Source organism: Carcharodon carcharias, chromosome 7 (assembly GCF_017639515.1).
Source record: "Carcharodon carcharias isolate sCarCar2 chromosome 7, sCarCar2.pri, whole genome shotgun sequence".
Lineage (NCBI taxonomy): Eukaryota > Metazoa > Chordata > Chondrichthyes > Lamniformes > Lamnidae > Carcharodon > Carcharodon carcharias.
The window spans coordinates 119,530,579-119,552,923 of record NC_054473.1 but is presented as its reverse complement, the minus strand read 5'-3'; the positions used below and the strand labels follow the sequence as shown (position 1 = coordinate 119,552,923).

The following is a 22,345-nucleotide window of genomic DNA, read 5'->3' as shown; positions in this document are numbered from 1 at the left end:
TAAGATTTCACTTTTTATTTCAAAGTAATAATAAAATGACAATTATGTACATTAAGAAAGTTTGAATTGCACACAGGGTAGCAGATACACACTTTCCATTCAGATACACAATCAGTACAGCTCCAGGCAATGTATTTCAAAGTCCTCACCAACGACCTACTGGGCAATGCTTTCTGCACTGAATTAGATTAGCAGGTTTCAGCCTTCGAGTCACACAACCTTTTTGGATATGTACACTCAGTCATGGACCCTTTACCTCAACCACAGAATTATTCAATGCCATATCTGTTCCTTCATTGCGAAACTAAATAAGCATTTGTCTGTGAATCTCTATTCCCCAATCAAATTGACACAACAAAAAAAATCAAGTCATCCAATATAAATAGAAAGAGTTTAAGGCATTACACAATATACCCTGTGACCTCAATATTCCTTTGAAAATTTGTTATGGTTCCCTGACTGGAACCCTCTCTACTCCATTACCAAACTGGTGTATACAGGGGGGATTTAAAACAAAAGGTGGCTTCAAATGGTAATGCAGTGGACCAGCCTGCAGCAGTAATAATATAATGTCCCACTGAATCATCACTGGTGCTTTCAGTTCTTTTGTCAGCTTATTGCAAGATTCAGTAAAGGGGTGGTCAGAAAGTCCCTATCCCCAAACAGAAGTAGGGGAAAATATATACACTCGGGTAGAGGAGTCACTTCAAAACCACTTAGAGGTTTCCTGGGAATTGGTAACAGATAGGCATTACATGAAGCAAAGAACACTGGGAATGCCGGATGAGAATCCATAAGAGGAAAAATAACGAACAAAATGACAGGAATAAGCTTTTATTCACAGACAAACTCCCTGAAAATGTCACAAATATGAAAACAACAAATAAGCATTCATCAGAAACTAGCAAACCTTTGGAAATGTGAGACTACTAATCATTACATTTAAGTAAAGGCCACAGTTTACAACAAAAGGGGAAGTTAGTAGATTACCAGGAGACAGCTCAGGTAGGGCAGTTACATAAATCAAGCCCTACCTGTGAGGACAGGTGGGCTTGTTGAAAAATGCAAGGTGCTTTGTTTCCGAGGCAGGTGCAGTGCAGCAATTCATTTACGACATCAGCACCCGACTTGGGCCATAGATTTCCTGTCCGAGTGAGTCTGTGATGGCAAGCACTTAAACACAGAGTCCCTTCAGGCCCACTTGTAGATCTTGACCATTTTTTCTGTCAGAGTTCCCAAGAAATTGGTGTGATTCACCTCAAAGGGGCAGATATCCAGTACAGGCTGGTCAGCTTGAAGCTTCTGGATGAGGGAGCCACTCCCTGCATTCCACACCTGCCACAGCAAGAAAGTAAAAAGGGTTATATGGTCAGACATCTTCAGATGGAAGCTGAACAGAGGCAGCCTGTAGAATTCTACGGTGAAACGATCAGGATGTCTGCTACTTCATCCACAAATTATCCCCTACACCATCCCAACAGTCCAATCCTGATATTTCCTAATTTACGGTTCATTGCAGGGAGAAAGGACAGAAAAATGACAAAAAACACACAAATACCAGAAACTAAAGTAAAAACCAATGCTGGAAACACAACAGTGGATTCACAGTTAGATGATCCAACAAGGTTGCGTAGTCCATACATAAATGCAGCTTTTCCTTTCACAGATGTCAAGGAACTTGCTGAGCATAGCCAGCATTTTAAGTCAGAAAGGTCGTCTACTTTTATAAGAGACACCACTAGATTGTGCCCAGTTATATAACATTTACATAATCCCTTAATCCTCCTCCCACCCACATACTTACAAAGCAGCCTTGTCTATCCATCATTGCTCTCATTCTCACCATGCGAGCACACAGTGGTCCTCAGCATGACCCCCTTCACATTTGCCCAACACTCTTGTTTCTAGATTGCTTTTCACAAAGGTCATCTTTAGCTCACCTCAGCAAAAAAGATCAAACCAGCTGTTAAGTTACATAATGTGGCAAATGGAATGGAAAGAAAATTGAATCACTTTTCCTTGACATGAAATCTTCAACAAGTTCAAAAATCAAGTGAAACAATTAGCATTCACGAATTTGTTTTAAATTGGGTTCAACTCTCGGACTCTGAAATCTCACTTATAATTGGAGGATGTGGGTATCCCACACCCTGGATGCTCCCAACAGTGCTGCCCATGACCAAGGTGTTCATTCCGTAGCCGCATTATTAATTGAATACAACAAAAACTTCAATAAGTATGAGGATACCTGCTGCCACCATGTGGCTTAATTTAGCATCACACCCACAGGCATGAAACCCAAACCACTAAAATGAGCAAAATCAAATACACGAATGAAACACAACTAGCCACCCAGAATCAAGTATGAGCTTTGCACTTGCAGCTGTACTGCAGAATCTGTATTCTTATGTCATTATCTGTAGTACACCTGAAGACACTTCAATGAGTCTTACTACAGCTGTACCGTGCCAGTGAAATCACAGCTGCTGACAATCAAACACCACACACTGTCGCTGGGGGAGGGTTCGATTGAAGGGAAATTTTAAAGATCAAAAAGAAACGGGAGAGCAGAGGTGCAGGGTAGTGAAGAGGCGAAAGATTATCAAAATGTGACAGGAAAGGGCAGAAAATACAAGCAGAAAAGTGCAGAAATCAGAAGCAGAATGAGTAATAATGGTAAGATGTCAAAGCTTAAGGTTCTTTATCTGAATGCACACAGCATTTGTAATAAGATAGATGAGTTGACAGCACAAATAGAAATAAATGGATATGACTTGATAGCTATTACAGAGGCTTGGTTGCAGGGTGACCAAGACTGGGAACTCAATGTTCAAGGGTATTCGACATTCTGGAAAAACAGGCAAAAAGGAAAAGGAGATGGGGTAACTTTGATTATGAAAGTAAATTGGCAAGAAATATAGAAACAAACAGCAAAAGCTTCTACGGGTACATAAAAAGAAACATGGGACCCTTGGAGGATGCGATTGGAGAATTGATAACATCTTCTCGATGGAGGACACTATAAACATCTCAACAATATCAGATAAGCAAAAAGCTAATGGGTGGAAAGATCTTGTAACAGTCTCTATCACAGGGGACAAAGTTTTTGACAACTAATGGGACTAAAGGCAGACAAGTCGCCAGGACCTGATGGCCTGCATCCAAGGGTTTTAAAGGAAGTGGCTGCAGAGATAGTGGAGGCAATGGTCAAAATATTCCAGAACTCACTAGATTCTGGGAGGGTCCCAGTGGATTGGAAAACTGCTAATGTGATGCCACTGTTCAAGAAGGGAGGGAGAGAAAAAGCAGGAACCCATAGGCCAGTCAGCCTAACATCTGTCGTTGGGAAAATGCTACAGTCCATTATTAAGGAAGAAATAGCAGGATATTTAGAAAAGCTTAATGCAATCAAACAGAGTCAACATGGTTCTGTGAAAGGGAAATCATGTTTGAAAAATTTGCTAGAGTTCTTTGAGGATATAACAAGCAGAGTTGATAAAGAGGGACCAGTAGATGTAGTGTATTTCGATTACCAGGTGGCATTTGATAAGGTAAGGCCACATAAAAGATTATTGCACAAGATAGGAGCCCACAGTATGGGGGTAATGTATTAGCATGGATTGAGGATTGGTTAACACACAGAAGACAAAGAGTCAGGATTGATGGGTCTTTTTCAGGTTGGAAAGAAGTAACTAGTGGAGTGCCACAAGGATCAGTCCAAGGGCATCAACTATTCACCATCTATATTAATGACTTGGAAGGGGCAGAGTGTAATATATCCAAATTTGGAGACGGTACAAAAATAGGTGGAGGGCATGTTGTGATGAGGACATAAGGAACCTGCAAGAGGATATAGATAGATTGAGTGGGTGAAAACTTGGCAGATGGAGTTTAATTTGGAAAGTGAGAGGTCATGCACTTTGGCAGGAAGAATCAAAAGGCAGACTATTATTTAAATGGAAAGAGACTCCAAAAAAGTGCAGCACAGAGGGATCAGAGGTTCTTGTGCATGAAACATTAAGTTAGTTTGCAGGTGCAGCAAGTAATTAAGGTGGCAAATTGAATTTTGGCCTGTATTGCTAGGGGGTTGGAGTTTAAAAATAAGGAAGGCTTATTACAACTGTACAGGGTGTTGGTGAGACCGAACCTGAAGTACTGTGTACAATTTTGGTCCCTGATTTAAGAAAGGATATATCGGCATTGAAGGCAGTTCAAAAGAGATTCACTAGGCTGATTCCTGGGATGAAGGAGCTGACTTATCAAGAACAACTAAACAGGTTAGGCCCTTATTCATTAGAGTTTAGAAAAATGAATTGAAGCATACAAGATTCTGAGGGGGCTTGACAGAGATGTTGAGAAGATGTTACCAATAGTGGGGAAATCTCGAACTAGGGTACATAGTTACATAATAAGGAGGTACTCATTTAAAACTGAGATGCAAAGAAATTTCTTCTCTCAGGGTAACGAACATCTGGAATTCTCTAGCCGAGAGTTGTGGAGGCTAGATCACTGAAAGTATTTAAAGAGGAGGTGGATAGATTTTTGAAATATTGGGGAGTTGAGGGCTATGAGGAGCTGGCACAAAAGAGGAGTTGAGGCCTGGGGCAGATCATCCATGATCTTGTTGAATGATAGGGTGGGCTTGAGGGGCTGAATGGCTTACTGCTCCTATTTCTTAAGAGAGGTAGCCTATAGTGAATCACAGCAGGACACGGGTTCATTGTCCTGAAACTTGTGCAGCAGTGATTGTCAATTAGCTAGAGGTCCACTTTAGTGCATCCCACAGCTGGGTTACAGATTCTAACACAGGGATTCTCATTCTGTGGATTGCAACCCCCGACAGGGTTGCAGAAGTCACATTTGGGGTCATGAGCTGCCCCTCCTCCAAGCAACAACGATGATTGCGGAGAGGAGATGACCTAATCCGGAGGATCTAGTGGGACACACCTGGAACCTACTAGGTCTTTTCTGCAAAACAGCACAAGGCAGACAGACAGCGAGCCCAAAGTGCTCATAGACTTTAGACTTTCAGTGGCAAGTGCCAAGCAGGCCCGGGATGTTCGTGTGCCGACTTGACACTGCTGGAGGCTGGCAAGTATAACTCCGTACTGACCGAGTGCAGGAAAAACCAGAAAGTCCTGTGGCTAAGCCAGGAAGCTGAGTGTCGGGTTTGCTGTATTTTCTGATCCTGTCTTCATGCTGTACAGGCTCCTTATCCCAGGATAGCGCCCTTTCACAGATACTGGCAACAAAGTGGGGCTGGGAAGGGGGGCTGCTGAATGAGTGGAAAGTGTGGGGTTTTGGTAGAGGGGTTGTTGAGTGAGCGAGTGGGCTGAGGGAGGCTAGGAAGCAGGACTGCTGAGTAAGTGGGGCAGATGAGGGTTGGGAAGAGGTAAAAACAAAAAACTGCGGATGCTGGAAATCCAAAACAAAAACAGAAACAGAAATACCTGGAAAAACTCAGCAGATCTGGCAGCATTGGCGGAGAAGAGTACAGTTGACATTTCGAATCCTCATGACCCTTCAACAGAACTAAGTAAAAATAGGAGAGGGGCTGATTATGTATGTGGGGGGAGAGGGGCTTCGCAGTCTTCTGTCACCAGGGAATATGGACAGCTTGACTGAAGTCTACGAGTTCATTAAATCATAATATTTTCACAATGCTCTAAAAACAGATTTTTATATTTATGATGTATTATTTTATGTTGATCTACAACACAAACTGTAATAATTATGTACTAAATGTTACTATGCTGCTTTATTGCTATTTTGTTTTTGCTGATGTCACATTTACTTTCAGCTGTTAAAACGGGATTACGTTGGAAATTAGTTTGGGAAGCATTAATATAACAGATCACATCACCCTTTCCCTCGGATATTATACAAAATATTGCGGATGCTGGAAATCTGAAATAAAAACGAAGTTGGAAATACTCAGCAGTTCTGGCAACATCTGTGGAGAGAGAAAGAGTTAACATTTCTGGTTAGTGACCTGTTAATAACACTGCACTGTGGTATATTCTCTCCTCAGCTTCGTTCCTCATAACCATTGTATTTTTCAATCATTATTTGACCCTGATTTTATGCTGAATAGAACAGACATACTACCTTTATCCCCATTAACCTAACCAGCTGCCATGTTACAATCCCGAGCACAGAACATCAAGGAAGGTAGTTTGAAAGTTGATATCCAAGATTCAACTGATGACAAAAAGGACTGCCATCACTTACCATAGCACTGTTGGTTGCCTCATCCCCAGCACACACCAAGGCACTGCCATCATTCTCCGGACTTGTGAAAATGGCATTTTTGGTTAGCAGTTTACACGTAGGGCCCGCTTTGAACGTCTGCACTGGATAACATGTGCAGACCAGGTTCTCGAGCGACTCTGGGGAGGGACTGCTCGACATTTCCATCATCACACACCGTAAAGAACCATGGGTTTTACCTGTTTTAAAAAAAACACATTAATACTGCATTCAAGACTGGCAACAGTTTTTTCAATTTTGATTGTATAAAATTTTCCCTTTCTCAAGGTGAGGCCATTTGCCAAGATCTACTCTGACCACTGCCAGCAGCCCTGCAAGGCCAGGGAAGTGACTAATGTTCATGCCCACAGCAAGACACACGATCACGGGTCCTTCGCAGCTGGATCACTGTTTAAAAATAAGGGGCTGCTCATTTAAAACAGATGGGGAGCGACCTTTCCTCTCAAAGGGTCGTGAGTCTTTGGCACTCCCTTCCTCAAATGGCTACAGAAACAGAGTCTTTGACTATTTTTAAGGCAGATATAGATAGATTCTTGGGGATGAAAGGTTATTGGGGATAGGTGGGAATGTGGATTAGAGGTTACAATCAGAGCAGCCATGATCTTATTGAATGGTGGAGCAGGCCCGAGGGCCCAAGGAACCTGATGCTGTCTTCACCCAGAAGGCTGGCTGGGCAGTTACCAGAAGTACACAATCCTTACTGGTTCGACCTTCCCTCACCCAAGGGCACTGAAGCCAATGTCACTCTGCTTTGTCAACCAAGCCAGATTTCCTAAAAGGTATAGTGCCCATACTGCTCCATTGGGCATGCCATAGCACCACTCACCTCCCACAACACCACCCCCCACAAAATCTTGCTCCACATACTTGGCCTGTAAGTAACGAGACAGTGTCGCATCGTGGGTTCGATCTGTATATCTGTGCAGCTTCCAACTTCCAGGGGCAGCAAGTGCGCCTTGTACGTGTTTGTGGATTTCTGCTCCCAGAAGCACCCCCCCTCCAGAGTGCCAGCCACCAGACCACCACATGGAAACGCTGCCGAAGCCATACGTGGGAGGTAAGACAATGAAGTCACAGGACACCTACACATTGAAATGTACAACAGGGAGAAAGTTATAATATGCAATCACATGATAGATCCCTCTCATCTTTTATATAAAAATGCATTAGGAGATAAAGAAAGCAAATTAGTGAATCACAACTATTAATGCAATCACTAGTAGTTATACATAATCAAAAAACTCAAACTTGGAATAACTGGAGCAGATCCTGAGAAAAATAGAACCGGTATGATAGACAATTTTTCTATGATACAATGTGGGTCAGTCATGTGACTTCTGCCTGAAAAGTTACTCAAAGGTAAAGGTGCCCTGGTCTCTTTTCCACCTCACAATCTCTGGTCCCGTCAATCACTGTGCTTCTGGAGTGCACCATATATATTTTTTTTAGTCAAGGCTTCTAATGCACTTAATCAAGCATGTAACTTTGCTTTATAATCTGAATGTATTGCAAGTGAGACTTCCCATTGGTCAATTGTGACAAGCGCCACAACATCAGCTCCTCGGAGATCCAGACTGCTGTGCATCTGCTGTTATGCAGGGAGTACGGCAAGCATACCAGGTCAGAAAGGACAAAGGCAGTATCCAAGTACACCAGCAAAAAGTAAAACTCCACAATGTACTGATAAGACGCACCTGGAACCCTGTGATGGCAGCTCCTGGACATGTGTCGTGGTGTCCCTCATGTCATAAATCAAGATGGAGCCATTTATCAACCCAGCATAGATGTAGTTTGTGTCATCTGAGCACCAGCAGCAGCTCCACACAGGGCGACCAGTATTGTACGTCTGAACCACAGTGTTGGCAATCAGGCTACAGAGACGGTAATTAACAGGATTATTGCAGGCAGTTAGAACAAGTACAGGGTGATGGAATGACACAGCCAACATCTTGGACACTTCACCACAAGAAAGAAAACAATTCATACAAAACGTGGCTGTAATCTTAGATTGTTCCCATCAGTGAGTAGCAAGATTATGAAGATTGCAAAGGGTTTGGCATTGTGTCATGGTCAGTTTAAACTTGGGGCAGCATGAGGGCACTACGGGTCAGCCTGAGCTGCCCTCAGCTGCTCTTTCTTTTTGGGATGCAAGAAATGCCAACAATCCCTTCACCAAATGAGAAGATGGTGGTGCAGCTTCTTCCAATTATTTTTTTTTTCTACAATTTCTTGCTAGGCTACTTCAGAGGACACTATCAATCATTTAGAAGTCATTTTTGTGATAGCCACACATCACTAGATTTACTGAATACAGTTTCACATCTTGCCCATGGTGTGATTTGAGTTCATAACCTCTGGAATGCAAGTCCAGCACCATAACCACTTTCCTGCATACTGTGGTGGAACATAGAGATGGAGCTCTCCTGGAAGATGTGTGGCAATTTATTTTTGGTGAAAACCTGAAGTCCAAAGCAACTGATTTAGCCAAATTGCAAGTGTGCAAAGAATTCCATGTTTTCACCATCCCCAAGGCAGCCAGGAGACAAGCAGAAAAACAAGAAGATAAAAGCAAAATACTGCGGATGCTGGAAATCTGAAACAAGAACAAAAATTGCTGGAAAAACTCAGCAGGTCTGACAGCATCTGTGGGGAGAAAGACAGAGTTAACGATTCAAGTCTGTATGACTCTTCTTCAGAATTAAAGAGAAGTAAAAATATGGTGAAATATATACTGTTTAAGGGGGGGTGGGACAGGTGAAGCTGGACAGACGGCCAGTGGTAGGTGGAGGCCAAGGAGAGATTGCAAAAGATGTCATAAACAAAAGGTCGAAGGGGTGTTGATAGTGGTGATACTGGCTAAAGGAGGTGCTAATGGTGACATTAAGAGTAGAAAGCAGAATGAGCAAGTGACAGGTGGCCCTAGTGGGGGTAGAGTGGGGGGAGGGGAGGAACGGCGTGGGAAAAAATGGGCTACTAGGTGGGGATAAAACAATGAATGGAAATAAATTTTAAAAATAATAATAAGAGATAGGGGGAAAATAAATATAAACATTTAAAAATATTGGAAAAGGGGGATCAAAAAGGGGCGAGTATGGAGGAGACAGTTCATGATCTGAAGTTATTGAACTCAACATTAAGTCCAGAAGGCTGTAAAGTGCCTAATCAGAAGATGAGGTGCTGTTCCAACAGTTTGCGTTGAGCTTCACTGGAACTTTGCAGTAGGCCAAGGACGGACATGTGGGCATGAGAGCAGGATGGTGTGTTAAAATGGCAAGTGACAGGAAGGTCTGGGTCATGCTTGCAGGAAAACAAGAACCTCAGGCCAGCATACCTGAAGAAGAAATGTGCATCTGTTTCTCAACCTCTAACAACAGGAGTTAACAGGCACTGCCCAATATATAATCTTATTCATTTCTCTGGATGGCGCCAATGAAAACTACCGTTCTGTCATTGCTTTGATTTCTTCTCCTCCCAGAATGGCCTCTACAATTCGATGCCTATTACCTGGTTAATTTGATAGTGTTGTCCAGGGATGCAGAAAGTAAGACACTCTCAGGGCGGTCACTGAACGCCAGACCTCGGATCTGTTTGGAATGGATCGGGACATACTGGGTGCTGCGGAAGTTCATCCCACTTATCTTCTTCACGCCACATCCTGTGCAGCAGACAAATGAGGTAAGCCCAGGCAGCAAAAACTGAACTAATGGAGTTACCGTAATTACAACGCAACAGCAAATATTATTACCCCACAACACATCCACTCCCCCAAAAAAAGCAAAGCTGCTGGCTAAAATTGTTTGACTTCAGAAATCAACTGTGTGCAGAAAGGACTCAAAAATTGTGAATGTTCTAAATATATGTTATTAAATAACAAGTAGTTATTAAATGAGCGAAGTAACTTAGCGGGACAATAGCTGCATTGGTGCGGTGGCACACTGGACTAGTTATGGTCTTTGCGTGCCACTCTTTTCCACGCTGAATAGTCTGAGCGACCCTTGCCCCACCTAACCTGAGCCTAAGAGTCAGCCTTACATATTATTTCATTTTTTTCCTCAAATGTTATTTCTTTGCTATGTATTCTTTTTTCAAACTTTAACAAAAGGAAACTTATTCCCTTGATTTCATGTGTCTACTAACTGAATTAAGATTCAGATTTTTTTCTCCAAAAGCCAGCAAGATCCGAAATCTGGCATAAACCTGGCCCTGAGGTTACCGGTTTTGAGACACTAATTAGTAGAAAGAAGTAGCAGTTGTAGAGCCCCTGTGAACTCACCAGGTAGGAGAGCTGTTTGAGGAGAAGGTTGGGACACAACAAGACAGCTCATCAAAGCAGAGTACGCCATGACTCGACAGTTCCCATTTTGCGAAACCATGATGCCTTTCTCAAACTGGTACTTTGACTGACTTTGACTGGAACTGGTGTGACCAGTTAGAGAATTACAGGAACTAGAGGGGCTTTGAGAAGCACTTGGACTGTGCTTAGCAACCAGACATCTGAGTTCCTATAGCAGAGATACAGAAAATTCAATGCCATGCTCACAAAAGAATCAAATGTACAGTTACATAGGCACATACACAGCCCAATATAATCTCTCAGTCAGAGGGAACCCAGCCGAGAGCTATGTTCAAAAGATATTCAGTATATGGTTATTAATGTATTCAGGGAATTCAGTAAAGATTTAATATACAGCTACAAATATACCTACACAGAGGGAATCCAATATATAGCTTCATAAACAGGGAATTTCATATACAAAAAGTTCAACACAGCTACATGCGGAGGAAACTCATTACACACCCTGTTGCTACCTTCTACTCTGTGCTCAGTTTAGTCTGAACTGTTGTTGTGTCTCTGTCCTATAGCCCATTCATTGTTTAACTGATTCTCAATTGTTGCCTCAATATTACTTGCAAGTTTTGTCTCTACCCAGTTTAGCTGCTGTCCTTCAAATATGCCAAATGGAAAATACAACTACAAATGCCAGGCCTTAATAGAGATCTACACACACAGGGAATTTAATATAGAACTACACACATCAGACATAATGCAAAGCTGACCACACACATGGCATTTAATCTCCTTATCCCTTCTTTGACCTCTTTTTTTTGCTCTCAGTTGCATGGTCATGAGTAGAACTCCAGAAGGCTCAGGGTTTGGGACCACACCGGTAATGAGTTTCAATAATGATTTGGTTGGAGGCATCAACAAAATCATTTATCAACTTGGCAATTACAGAAAATATTAGGGTTAAAAATTTGGACCAAATCAATAGAACTTAGATCCCTAAATAATCAAACTCAAATGTCCTTCAATGCACCTTTTGGGATTCGGAGAATGCAGACATATTTTCACCATGAAGAAATACCGGTTGAAACAAGAAATCAAACAAGTGGCAAGGAGTTATTGCTGACAATTTATTAAGGCAGTGTGATGTGACCGCAAGAAAATGGTTTTAGGTTGAATTCATAGAAACAAGCATACAAAGAACATTTACTGAGGCTATGTAAGGATTTGATAAGTGCCTAACTTTCATCCCCAAACATGGCAAAGGATATGAAGGATCTAGAGAAGGTGCTAAGTAGGGCAACTTGAATGATACCCAGCCTAGCTGTTTAGTTATTTGAAGAAGCTCCTTGTGTTAAGGCATTTACTTAACAGAATCACAGATTGAAGAGATGGAGGTTTGTTTTAAATAAAGGGATTGGATTGGTTTGGATACAGTCTGGTTGAATAAGTGAGGTGAACAGAGATGGCAAAACTAGAGAACAACATTAAAGTAGTTAGGTAGAACTAGGTTGAAGTGTTGGAAAGTTTATCTGTCCACAAATAGACATCACACTGTTGAACAGACCAGCAAAACAATTGGGTATGGATTAAGTGCATCGGAACAAAAGTACTCTGAACAGAAGTTCAAGATCTGGCGAAGAGGATAACATTTCTATTCTAGAGTGTAAATTGCCAGTTAGCTGTGATTAGAGCCCAGAATTTCTGGTAGTACTAACGATGAGGCTGTCAGCAGAAACTGAGTGATTACTAGCGTCCGCACGTACACAGTTAAATGCAGAAATCTGGATGTTGCTGTCAGTGAAATTCTGGTCCTCTATCAGGTACACCAATGCAACCTTTGCAGATGGAATCATAAGAAATCACTGATTTGTTGTGAACTTGAACTATTTACGCACTATTGCCACTTTTAAAATAGCAATGAAAATGTTAAGCCTTATTCAAACAGGACTGAGTTTTTTAAAAATTGCAGATTTTTAAGAAAATAAAACTTCTATAAAGTTTTGTTCTCATTTATGTTTCTCCTAACCCCAATGTTCCAATATTTATTTTGCTTTCTGTATAATGATTTAAATGGTGATTAATATTGCCCGTCTGAGGATTCTTCAATCTGATTGGCCGATCAGCCTCCCACTGCATGTCCTGTTACTGGATTCCAGAGATCCTCTGTCAAACTTACATTGGAAAATGAGGAAATCTAGGCTCTTGAGCCTGCTAAATCTTTGTGGGAGCTGAGTTTTGCTACTGACTGCAAACCTTGGCCCATTGACCAATAGGCCATCACAATTTCTACAGACTGCTCCATTCCCTGCATGGGAGGAATTTCCCCAGAGTGTTTTATGAATTGACCACCGGTTCTCTTCTCAACTCCCAAAGAAAATTGCAGAGTCAAGGAAAAAGTAAAGTTATAGATGTCAGCACTGAATCTGGACTGGGTGCCAATGAAGGCTTTTTCTTCTCTCTTGATCACATGTCCAGGTTCTACATCACAGAGCACCAGGGCCATGGGCCCAATCAATATAAAGTTAGATACATGCATGCAACACACACAGCTAAGAATCCAAAGCATAGTAGAATTCTTTTATGAAGAAATTTTGGTCAATTCAGCATTCAATCATTAATTCTGACTAATTGATATGTTTGAGTCTACAAATGTGAGTACTGACAGACAATTGTTGATGAGGGGCAAGAATTAATGCAACACTATCTAGTTTTTCAAATTCTATTCACATTTTCTAGAGAAAACTTAACCAGACAACAAAAATCCTGACCAAACTACTTGCATTGGTGGAAAGGGACAAAAATTGAGGTTCAAGCAGACAGAGAGGAAGTGGGGATTATGGCAGCAAATCCAAAAGGTACTTTCATATAACAAGAGTAAGTGAACCAGAGTTGTATTGTTTTTTCCTCTAATTGCATTAAGTATGCAGTGCTGAGCTTGCAATAAACCATCACAGCACAGACTTTTGGTTCCCTGTGAATCTGTTGCTGGGTTAAAACAAATGCTTCTAAAGTGAACACAGGAGTCAATCTCACATTTGGACTTAACCTATATTAAACATCAGAATTATCAGGAGATCACCACTCAGCAGAACCACACAAGATGATTAGAGAACACCTGGCAAACAGAATAGCCTTAAGCATCAGACAATGCCAGTTTCTGCTTTATACATACTAGCAGATTATAAGAAAATTGTCTCTAATCATAGTTCACAGCTTGTGTTTGACAGTGAGCTAAGTGTGAAGTTTTCTTACGCAATTAGAGTAAGATTAGAAATATTATATACTGAACTCTGCAGATCAGAAACACAAATTGCCCAGATTACATATGTTTGTGTCATCAATTATGGACTTATCACTACAATCAAGTGAGCACTGTACAACTATAGAAGCACGAGCAGAGGAAAATCAAACACGTGAACATATGCACAGATACAGACAATGTAGAATCACACTACTTGAGAAATAGAAAATGTTAGACATTAGACATAAGACAGCTCCAACCTCAGAAATGAAAAGAAGACAAACACCAACACCCACCTAAACCTCATACCTACCTACTGACAGAGTTCCAGGCCTGCATATTAGCTAGAACTGCAACAGCGTGGTTAATTGCAGGAATTTGTCAAGATCTGGTAAAGCCAATTATAAGGAGCCCGTTTTCTGCACTTATTTATGAGGATTGACAGCAGACTAATCCTTACCTGCAGCTGTTTACGTAACTTGCTGCATTCATCTGTCAAGAACTGCAATTGGAGACGACACTGCGCTGATTCCAGCTCTGCTTTTCGACGCATCATCTGCTCCTTCTCCAGGTCACTATCCAGGAGAAAGGCAAAAGGGAAAAACTCAAGGATTTCCCAAAGGAAAATGAAAACACGTCACAGGGACTGCAAGGAAATCTCAGACTTCACAATATAATAATGCACATACAATATTTAATTCTTGGTAAGAAAGAACAAACTCTAATTTCCATTGTCCTACTATGGTCTCAGTATCTCAAAGTGCTTTATAGTTATCAAAGTACTTTTTGAAATGCTATCATAAATGTAGGGAAAATGGCAACCAATCTGCAGATAGCAAGCTCCCACAAACAGGAATGTGATAATCACCAGATCATCGGTTTTCGTGATGGTAGTTGAGGGATAAATATTCACCAGGTCATGGGCAGCAAGAAGAATGCCCCAACTCCTCAGTGTCAGGAAATCTTTTAAACCCACCTATGAGGGTACTTAGGGCTTTGGTTTATGTCTGATCAAAAGTGTGCATAGTGCAGCACTCCCTCAGTACTTCACTGGATTATCAGCTTGGATGACTTGCTCAAGGTCCTGGACTGGGGCTCAAGTCTGAAATCTTATTATTCAGGTGAGATTTGGTACCTGATGTAGTCATGCTCTGAGAGGAAAGTGGCAAATGGAGGGCAGACTCTTTCTCCAGGGGAAGGGAACAGAGAGAAAAGAGGGAATTTACATCTGTAATACCCACAGAAATCAGATTCACAGCAACAGTGTTAAAGAATAGGGATCAGTTTATCTAGCTACATTCTCAGGCCAGTATTTTGCAGGATTTGGGCAGGAGAGAAGAGTGCCATAATATTTGACAGCAGCATTACGACCAATTAGAATTAACAAGCATTCATTGACGTTTCCCATTTTGAGTATTTTACCTCCTTTTCTTTTCAAGATCTTGGGAGGGCATAAAAGAAGCAGTTTTAGAAACTTTGCGAGAAGGACACAGTACAAAACAAAAACAGAAAGTGATTAGAGCTTTCTGAATGTTGCCTTTTGTTTTTGTGGGACAGTAGCTAGAAGTGACTCTCTTCCAAGCTCTCTCTTCATTCCTGTTAAAACATGCTTGGGTTTCTGGTGCGGCTTCTCAACAATACATCTGAGATATAAGCGTAACTAAATTTGCTACAGCTGGTGTTTTAGGTTACTTCCTCTGTCAAGCAGCTTGAGGCTCTACTACTATTATGCTAGCAGCTAGGATGTACTTGCACAACCTGAAGGTGCCTGCCTCTCAATGGAGTTGCAGTTGACCTCTGCTTTAAGCAATCGAGGGAATCTGGACTCAAGAAGCCAGGGAGGGTGGGTGTGGAGTGGAGAGGCAGGGCAGAGCTGTCTCATACATAAGGCAGCATTAACAGCTTCAGACATTAACAACCTAATATATTCAGGGATTTACTTTATTTGAGCCATTTCAAATTTTGCCTATTTTGAGGTGCCTCCTTAACCATTTCCCTAGGCTTTATTTTAATTCATTCTCAGGATGTGAGCATCTCTGTCAAGATCAACATTGATTGCCTTCATTCCTATAAAACTACAGTAACACAAACATAATATACAGTGAATCTGACATGCAGCAAGTGGCAGACAGATCCTGAAAAGGTAGTGCTAGCAGAGATTTGCTAAATCACTTCAGAGCAATTAATCTCAGAATCAAACCAATTTGGGGCAGGAGTGAAGTCACATGTAGACAGAATGGCAGCCTTCCTTTGCTGACAGTTTGGGTTTTTTTAAACAACAATCCAACAACTTTAAGGTCACTTAATCAATACCAGATTTTTTACTTACTGATTTTTCAAACTGAAAACTAGTCCAGTTATATAACCATTACATTACTGTATCCACATCTAGGCTGTAGATTCTGAACTTTGATAACATTTCCTCACTGATCATGCACTTTCTTGGAATCATTCGCATTCAGCTTCCCTGCGCTCTCTCCAATGTCTGCACATCCCCTTTTCAGTTTTGTAACCTAACCAGTACAAAGGACTCCAAGTAAGACAGACGTCCTTTCTCATGGTTCTTCCGCTGAAGTTAGGCAGTCTTTTGCTATTTTAAAAGTGTGAAACATCAAAAAATATTAGTCACAAGTATCTTCACATCATGAGTGTGTACCTCTTTAATCGTTCCTGCTCACTGGTGTCCACAACTTTCAATGATGGGGCATACACCAACACCACATCTGACCGTTTAGCTTTCTTATTACACTGTAAAAACCAAACACAAACACGATTCTAGTTCAGTTATAAAGCAGTCTCAATTTTCTATTGGAGAGGAAAAAAATTAATCGTATAACTTTACTAGAAAACATTCACAAATTCTTGCCCTCAAAGCCTTCTCCCCATTTCTTTCTCACTACTCAACACATATATAAAAGAGATAGAAACACTGGAGACAGTGAAAAAACCATTTACTAGGATGATGCCAGCAATGGTGTGGGTATACCTATCAGGAGAGGGTGAGCAGGCAGTTCACCACCACCACCACCTTCTCAAGGGAAATTAGGGATAAGCAATAAATGCTGGCCTGGCCAGCGACACCCACATCCCATGAATGAATTTAAAAAAAGGCTGTGCCATCTTTTTCTGATTGGAGGTCTTGAAAATTATGCAAGTTTTTAAACAGAGTAGACACAGAGATGATGTTTTCACTTATAGGGAACAGCAAAACTAGAGGCAATGGAAGGTAGCAACCAACAAATCAATTTGCAAATTCTGAAGAAACTTCTTTACGAAAAAGTGGGGTAAATGTGGAACTCAATACCACAGTCATTGAAGCGAGTCATGTAGATGTGTTTAAGGAGAGGTTGTACAAGTACACAAGGGGGGAAAAAAAAAAGGATTATATTGACAGACTTAGATGAGTGAAGACAGGAAGAGGCTCAAGTGCAGCACTAATACTGACATTGACTGATTGAACCGAAATGGCTGGTTTCTGTGCTGTAATTTCATGCAATGCCGAATATTGACATTGTGGCACTGGTGTCTTCACCATTGTTGCTTCTAGATTCAAGGGTGAACTTTGCTTCCTCGGTCAGGGAACAAAGGCCACCCACACCATAAAACAAAGCCAAACTCTTTGCATCTCTTTTTGAAAAAGAAAACTTAAATTCCAACATCCCAGAGTTTTGGTAGGCTCTAAATTAAGTTGAGAGGCAGATCTATTTAGGCTTTAGATGAGCATGAGATAGACTATAAGTGACCTTCAGACCTCATTTCAAATATTATTAACTGCTCCATACATTCACCCCTCCTGCTGAAATGTAGCAAAACCTATCAGAACAAAAGGTTCTAACCAACACTAACTTCACTCCGGTGGTTCAATCACTCGGGCAATTCTCGTTATAGCGAAACTCTAATCAAAATATTAATTTTCCCCAAAACCAAGCAGCTAAATTACCTGTGGACATTTTCCTACTTGTCCCTTCAGCCACCGGTAGATGCAGGTAGAACCAAAGAGATGGCCACACTGCAGAGTAGCAAGATGGTGCTCTCCATTAGTGCACGGTTCAAAGCAGATTGGGCACGAATAAGCTTCATCTTCAGAGGCTGTATCGGTGGCTTTGGTGCTTCCTGCATCTTCTTTCACATTTAAAGTGTCTTCCGAGTGCGAGGTCAGGCTTTCCTAAAGGGAAAATATTCAATTAGAGTTTAAACTTTAAAACCTCGAAAGGTGGTAGTAGACTCTTTACTTCTGACTTCAGTGCACAAACTCTCTCATAATAAATACAAATAACAAAATCATTGTGATAGTGTGGCCAAGTTTCCCTTTGAGATTTGATCAGCCTGGCAAATACCACCTGCCATAAGAGAACAAATGGATCAGTCTCTTAACTTTTGATATGTACTTAGTAAGGGAATTTAAGGAAATGTAAGGGAAGGCATTAAGCAGGAAATTAGAGACACATGCAATAAGGATACAACTGTAATCATGGGTGACTTTAATCTACATATAGATTGGACAAACCAAACTAGCAATAATACTGTGGTGGAGGATTTCCTGGACTGTGTACGTGATGGTTTTTTAGACTCTGGAGCAGTTACTACAAATTGGAGGGTGGAAAATTAACCACACTATTTAAAAAAGGAGGGAGAGAAAAAAAAGAGAATTACAGACCAGTTAGCCTAACATCAGTAGTGGGGAAAATGCTAGAGTCTATATAAAAGATGTGGTAACAGAAAACTTGGAAAGCATTCACGGGATTAGACAAAGTCAGCATAAGTTTATGAAAGGGAAATCATGCTTAACTAATCTACTGGAGTTTTTTGAGGAAGTAACTAGTAGAATAGATAAGGGAGAACCAGTGGATGTGTATTTGAATTTCAAGATGGCTTTTGATAAAGTCCCACATAAGAGGCTAGTGGCCAAAATTATAGCACATGGGATTGGGGATAATGTACTGGCATGGATTGAGAATTGTTGACAGACCAGAAACAGAGTGGGAATAAATGGGTCTTTTTCCGGGTGGCAGGCAATCTATACCACAAGGATCAGTGCTTGGGCCCCAGCTATTCACGATATATATATAAATGACTTCATTGAGGGAACCATACACAATATTTCCAAGTTGACACAAAACTGGGCAGGGTTGTGGGTTGTGAGGAAGATGCAAGGAGGCTTTAGAGCAATTTAGAAAGTTGTGTGTGTGGGCAAACACATGGCAGATGCAGTACAACATGGATAAATGTAAATTTATATGATTTGGTGTGAAGAACAGAAAGGCAGAGTATTACTTAAATAGTGATATATTGGGAAATGTGGATGTAAAAAGGAATCTGGTGTCATTGTACACCAGTCAATGAATGTAAATAGACAGGCGCAGCAAGCAATTAGGAAGGCAAATGGTATGTTGGCCTTCATTGCAAGAGGATTTGAGTTCTGAAATAAGGATGTCTTACTGCAGTTAGACAGGGCCTTGGTGAGACCAAAACTAGAGTATTGCATGTAGTTTTGGTCTCCCTACTTAAGAAAGGATATACTTGCCATAGAGGGAGTGCAGCAAAGGTTCACTAGGCCGATATTGGGGATGGCAGGACTGTCATACGAGGAGAGGTTGGATTGACTGGGCCTGTATTCACTAGAGTTTAGAAGAATGAGAGGAGGGTCTGAATGAAACATATAAAATTCTAACATGGCTAGACAGACTGGATGCAGGGAGGATAATTCCCCTGGTTGGGGAGTCTAGAACCAGGGACCAAAGTCTCAGGATACAGGGCAGGCCATTTAGGACTGAGGTAAGGAAACATTTCTTCACTCAGAGGGTGGTCAACCTGTGGAATTCCCGACTACAGAAGGCTGGAGGCCAGGTCACTGAGTATATTCAAGAAAGAAATTGATAAATTTTTGGATATTAGGGGCATCAAGGGGTCTGGAGAGAAAGCGGGAATTTGGCATTGAGATAGAGGATCAGCCATGATCATATTGAATGGCGGAGCAGGCTCAAAGGGCCAAATGGCCTACTCCTATTCCTAGTTTCTTTAAGAAGCATAGGTAACCGATGCTTTACAGCAGTAACCTTATCCTAATGTTTAATTCTCAGTAGTGATCATTACAACCGTAAACCTATGACAACTGTTGATTAGCCAAAAGCTTAAAGTAATCCATGCATTTTCCACCAGTTTCCTTTATTACTGTCTCCAATATTAAATACAAATAATTTTGAAGCCATGGTGCCAAAAACAAAAACCAAAATGAACAGCAGTTAAGTACAAAAGCCCAGCAAGAGACATGTCCACCTACCCTTGAAACTAGATTGTGTACTCAAGTCTCTCAATTTGGACTTGAAACTATAACTTTGTGCATCAGAGGCAAGAATAAGCCACAGCTGACACCTTAAGGCTCAAGTTCCAAGCTCCATGAGTTGTGTTTCACTGCAGTACGCCCCCACCCTAAAATTAACTTCTCTCGATCTCCCCACTCCTCCTTTCAGCTCACTTGCACACTATCAAAGAATATGCAGACCTCACAAGCCACTCCTTAAAGAGCTGCCCATTCAACTTAACATTTATTTTTCTCAATCTGCTAAATATTGGTGGTAAAATTGAGAACACAAGTCCATGTCTTAGCATCTCATGACCAATGTTCCCTCTATTTTCTTTGCATGTGTGGGAAATTTCTTTAAGTGTGCAGCCACATTCAGGTTGCTGTACAACTACGCAGCTTAGAAGGAACATTGACATTCTAGTAATCTATGTAACAATGTGCTATATTATTAAGCCACCGTTTATTTTATACATACTTGTAAATAAAATTTCATCATCAATATGTCAACAAGCGAGAGCACATAACATCAGAACCAAATCTCATACAACACAAGCAGCCCTATCGTGGTTGATCTAAATCTTAACTTAATTTGCCCACCTTGGTTCCTTATTTCTTCATACCTTTACTGAACATAAGTATCTGTCAATCTCTCCCTTTTTAGACCTCAAGAATGCTCATTTCCTATTAGTTATTCCCAGTTAATTGCCACGGAACCCCCACAATATAGGATAAGGCAAACTTTCCTAACAGATCTAAATGAGTCAGTATGCTCAGTGGAGATTTGAAGTTGTTCATGAGATAAGACATTTATAATTTTTGAATTGCCCTACCTGCTCTTGCCGTGCAGACTGTGAATCTCCAGCCTCGATACCTTGAGCTGGCGAGGGGTTGACCAGAATGGGGGCACTAGCAGGAGCTGCAAAAGCATAGAGCAGACAGGATACTTATGACAAACTTTTGTGTGTACAAGGAAGTGGTAGTGTCAATAGTTCAGGCCACGAATGGGCACAAAAATAAACACTTGCCAGCACTCATTAATCCCTCACCACTAAAACATACTGCAAAAGCACTTCAGCACCTTTGCTGTTAAACATCCAAATAAATTCCACTTGTTTTTGTGAAAACTGAACTGAGTGTGGCATAACTCAGAATTCACTTCAATACAACAAAAAAATTACCACCTGCCAAGGCTTTAACATAAAAATTTTATAAAAATTCATTGTCAGGATATGATATCACATCAAGGCCGGCATTTATTGCCTACCCTATTTGCTCCAATATAGCTAAGTGGTTTGTTCGGCCACTTCAAAGAGATATTAAGAGTCAACCAAGTTGATATGGGACTGGAGTCACATATAATTCAAATTGGGTAAGGACTCCAGCTTGTCTTCCCCAAAGGGCATTTGTGAACCATTTGGGTCTTTATGACAATCTGAGGGCTGCATAGTCATTAAATGATCTAATGATGCAGGTTCAAATTCAAATGGAATCCTCTAAATAGACTTAGGCTAAACAAAGTTTAAAAAAAAACATCCAGTACAACTGAACTTACATTTTCAAACAATGATGTTTCAGAGTTTTGCTCACCTTTAAAAAGTATATGTCTCGTATCGGTTATACATGAAAATGGATCAAATGAAAGCAATATAAGGCAAAATGACACCAGCACTCGCAAAGGATAAATACATTTAGAGCTGTTGAGTCATCTTCTGAAGTGAAGGGAACATGTACAGAACAAGACACTGGAGGTGAGGGCTTTCAGACTGATAGGTGGAGCTGAGTGAAGTCCTACATGGACAAGTGTTTCTTAGCTACATCAATGGCCAAGATACAGAAAGTTTGTAAGATTTACCAACTCTCCTTCTCTCCAGGTTTTCGAGGATGCAGTTTATTATTTCAAGAATTCAAATCAGTTACAAATGGATAAATAGCAAATAAAATTTAAAAGCAAAAATGTAAAGCATCAGCTTACAAAAGGCACTAACTTTTATGTATAACAGTACCTTTAACATCCTCAGGCTGTCCTAAAGCATTTCATAGACAAATTATTTTTTCTCTTAATGTAGGTAAATTGGAAGGAATAGAAGGAACACAGACATGAAGGGGACAGAATTAGCAAAGAGAGGTAGAATAACTGTTACTCCCAGCTTTTTGTAGATTCATCACTTTCAATGTGCAGGCCAAAAAAACAATGTGGAATATAAGTCTGGAGAGGCTCCAATGGAGTTGTCAGATCTCACTC

General features: G+C 40.9%; 1 protein-coding gene across 3 annotated transcripts in view; it reads right to left on the bottom strand.

The window, feature by feature from the left end:
- rfwd3 (ring finger and WD repeat domain 3) overlaps positions 1-22,345 on the bottom strand; it is a 29,073-nt gene continuing 6,728 nt past the window's right edge. For all 3 annotated transcript variants that reach the window (XM_041192419.1, XM_041192420.1, XM_041192418.1), the window contains exons 4-13: positions 20,934-21,019; positions 17,740-17,964; positions 16,456-16,547; positions 14,260-14,374; positions 10,544-10,772; positions 9,775-9,925; positions 7,965-8,141; positions 7,138-7,352; positions 6,232-6,449; positions 1-1,335 (exon numbers count right to left, since the gene is read on the bottom strand). In XM_041192419.1, the coding sequence (XP_041048353.1) occupies positions 1,192-1,335; positions 6,232-6,449; positions 7,138-7,352; positions 7,965-8,141; positions 9,775-9,925; positions 10,544-10,772; positions 14,260-14,374; positions 16,456-16,547; positions 17,740-17,964; positions 20,934-21,019 (1,652 nt within the window). In that variant the 3' untranslated portion in view covers positions 1-1,191. The remainder of the gene's footprint in view (positions 1,336-6,231; positions 6,450-7,137; positions 7,353-7,964; positions 8,142-9,774; positions 9,926-10,543; positions 10,773-14,259; positions 14,375-16,455; positions 16,548-17,739; positions 17,965-20,933; positions 21,020-22,345) is intronic.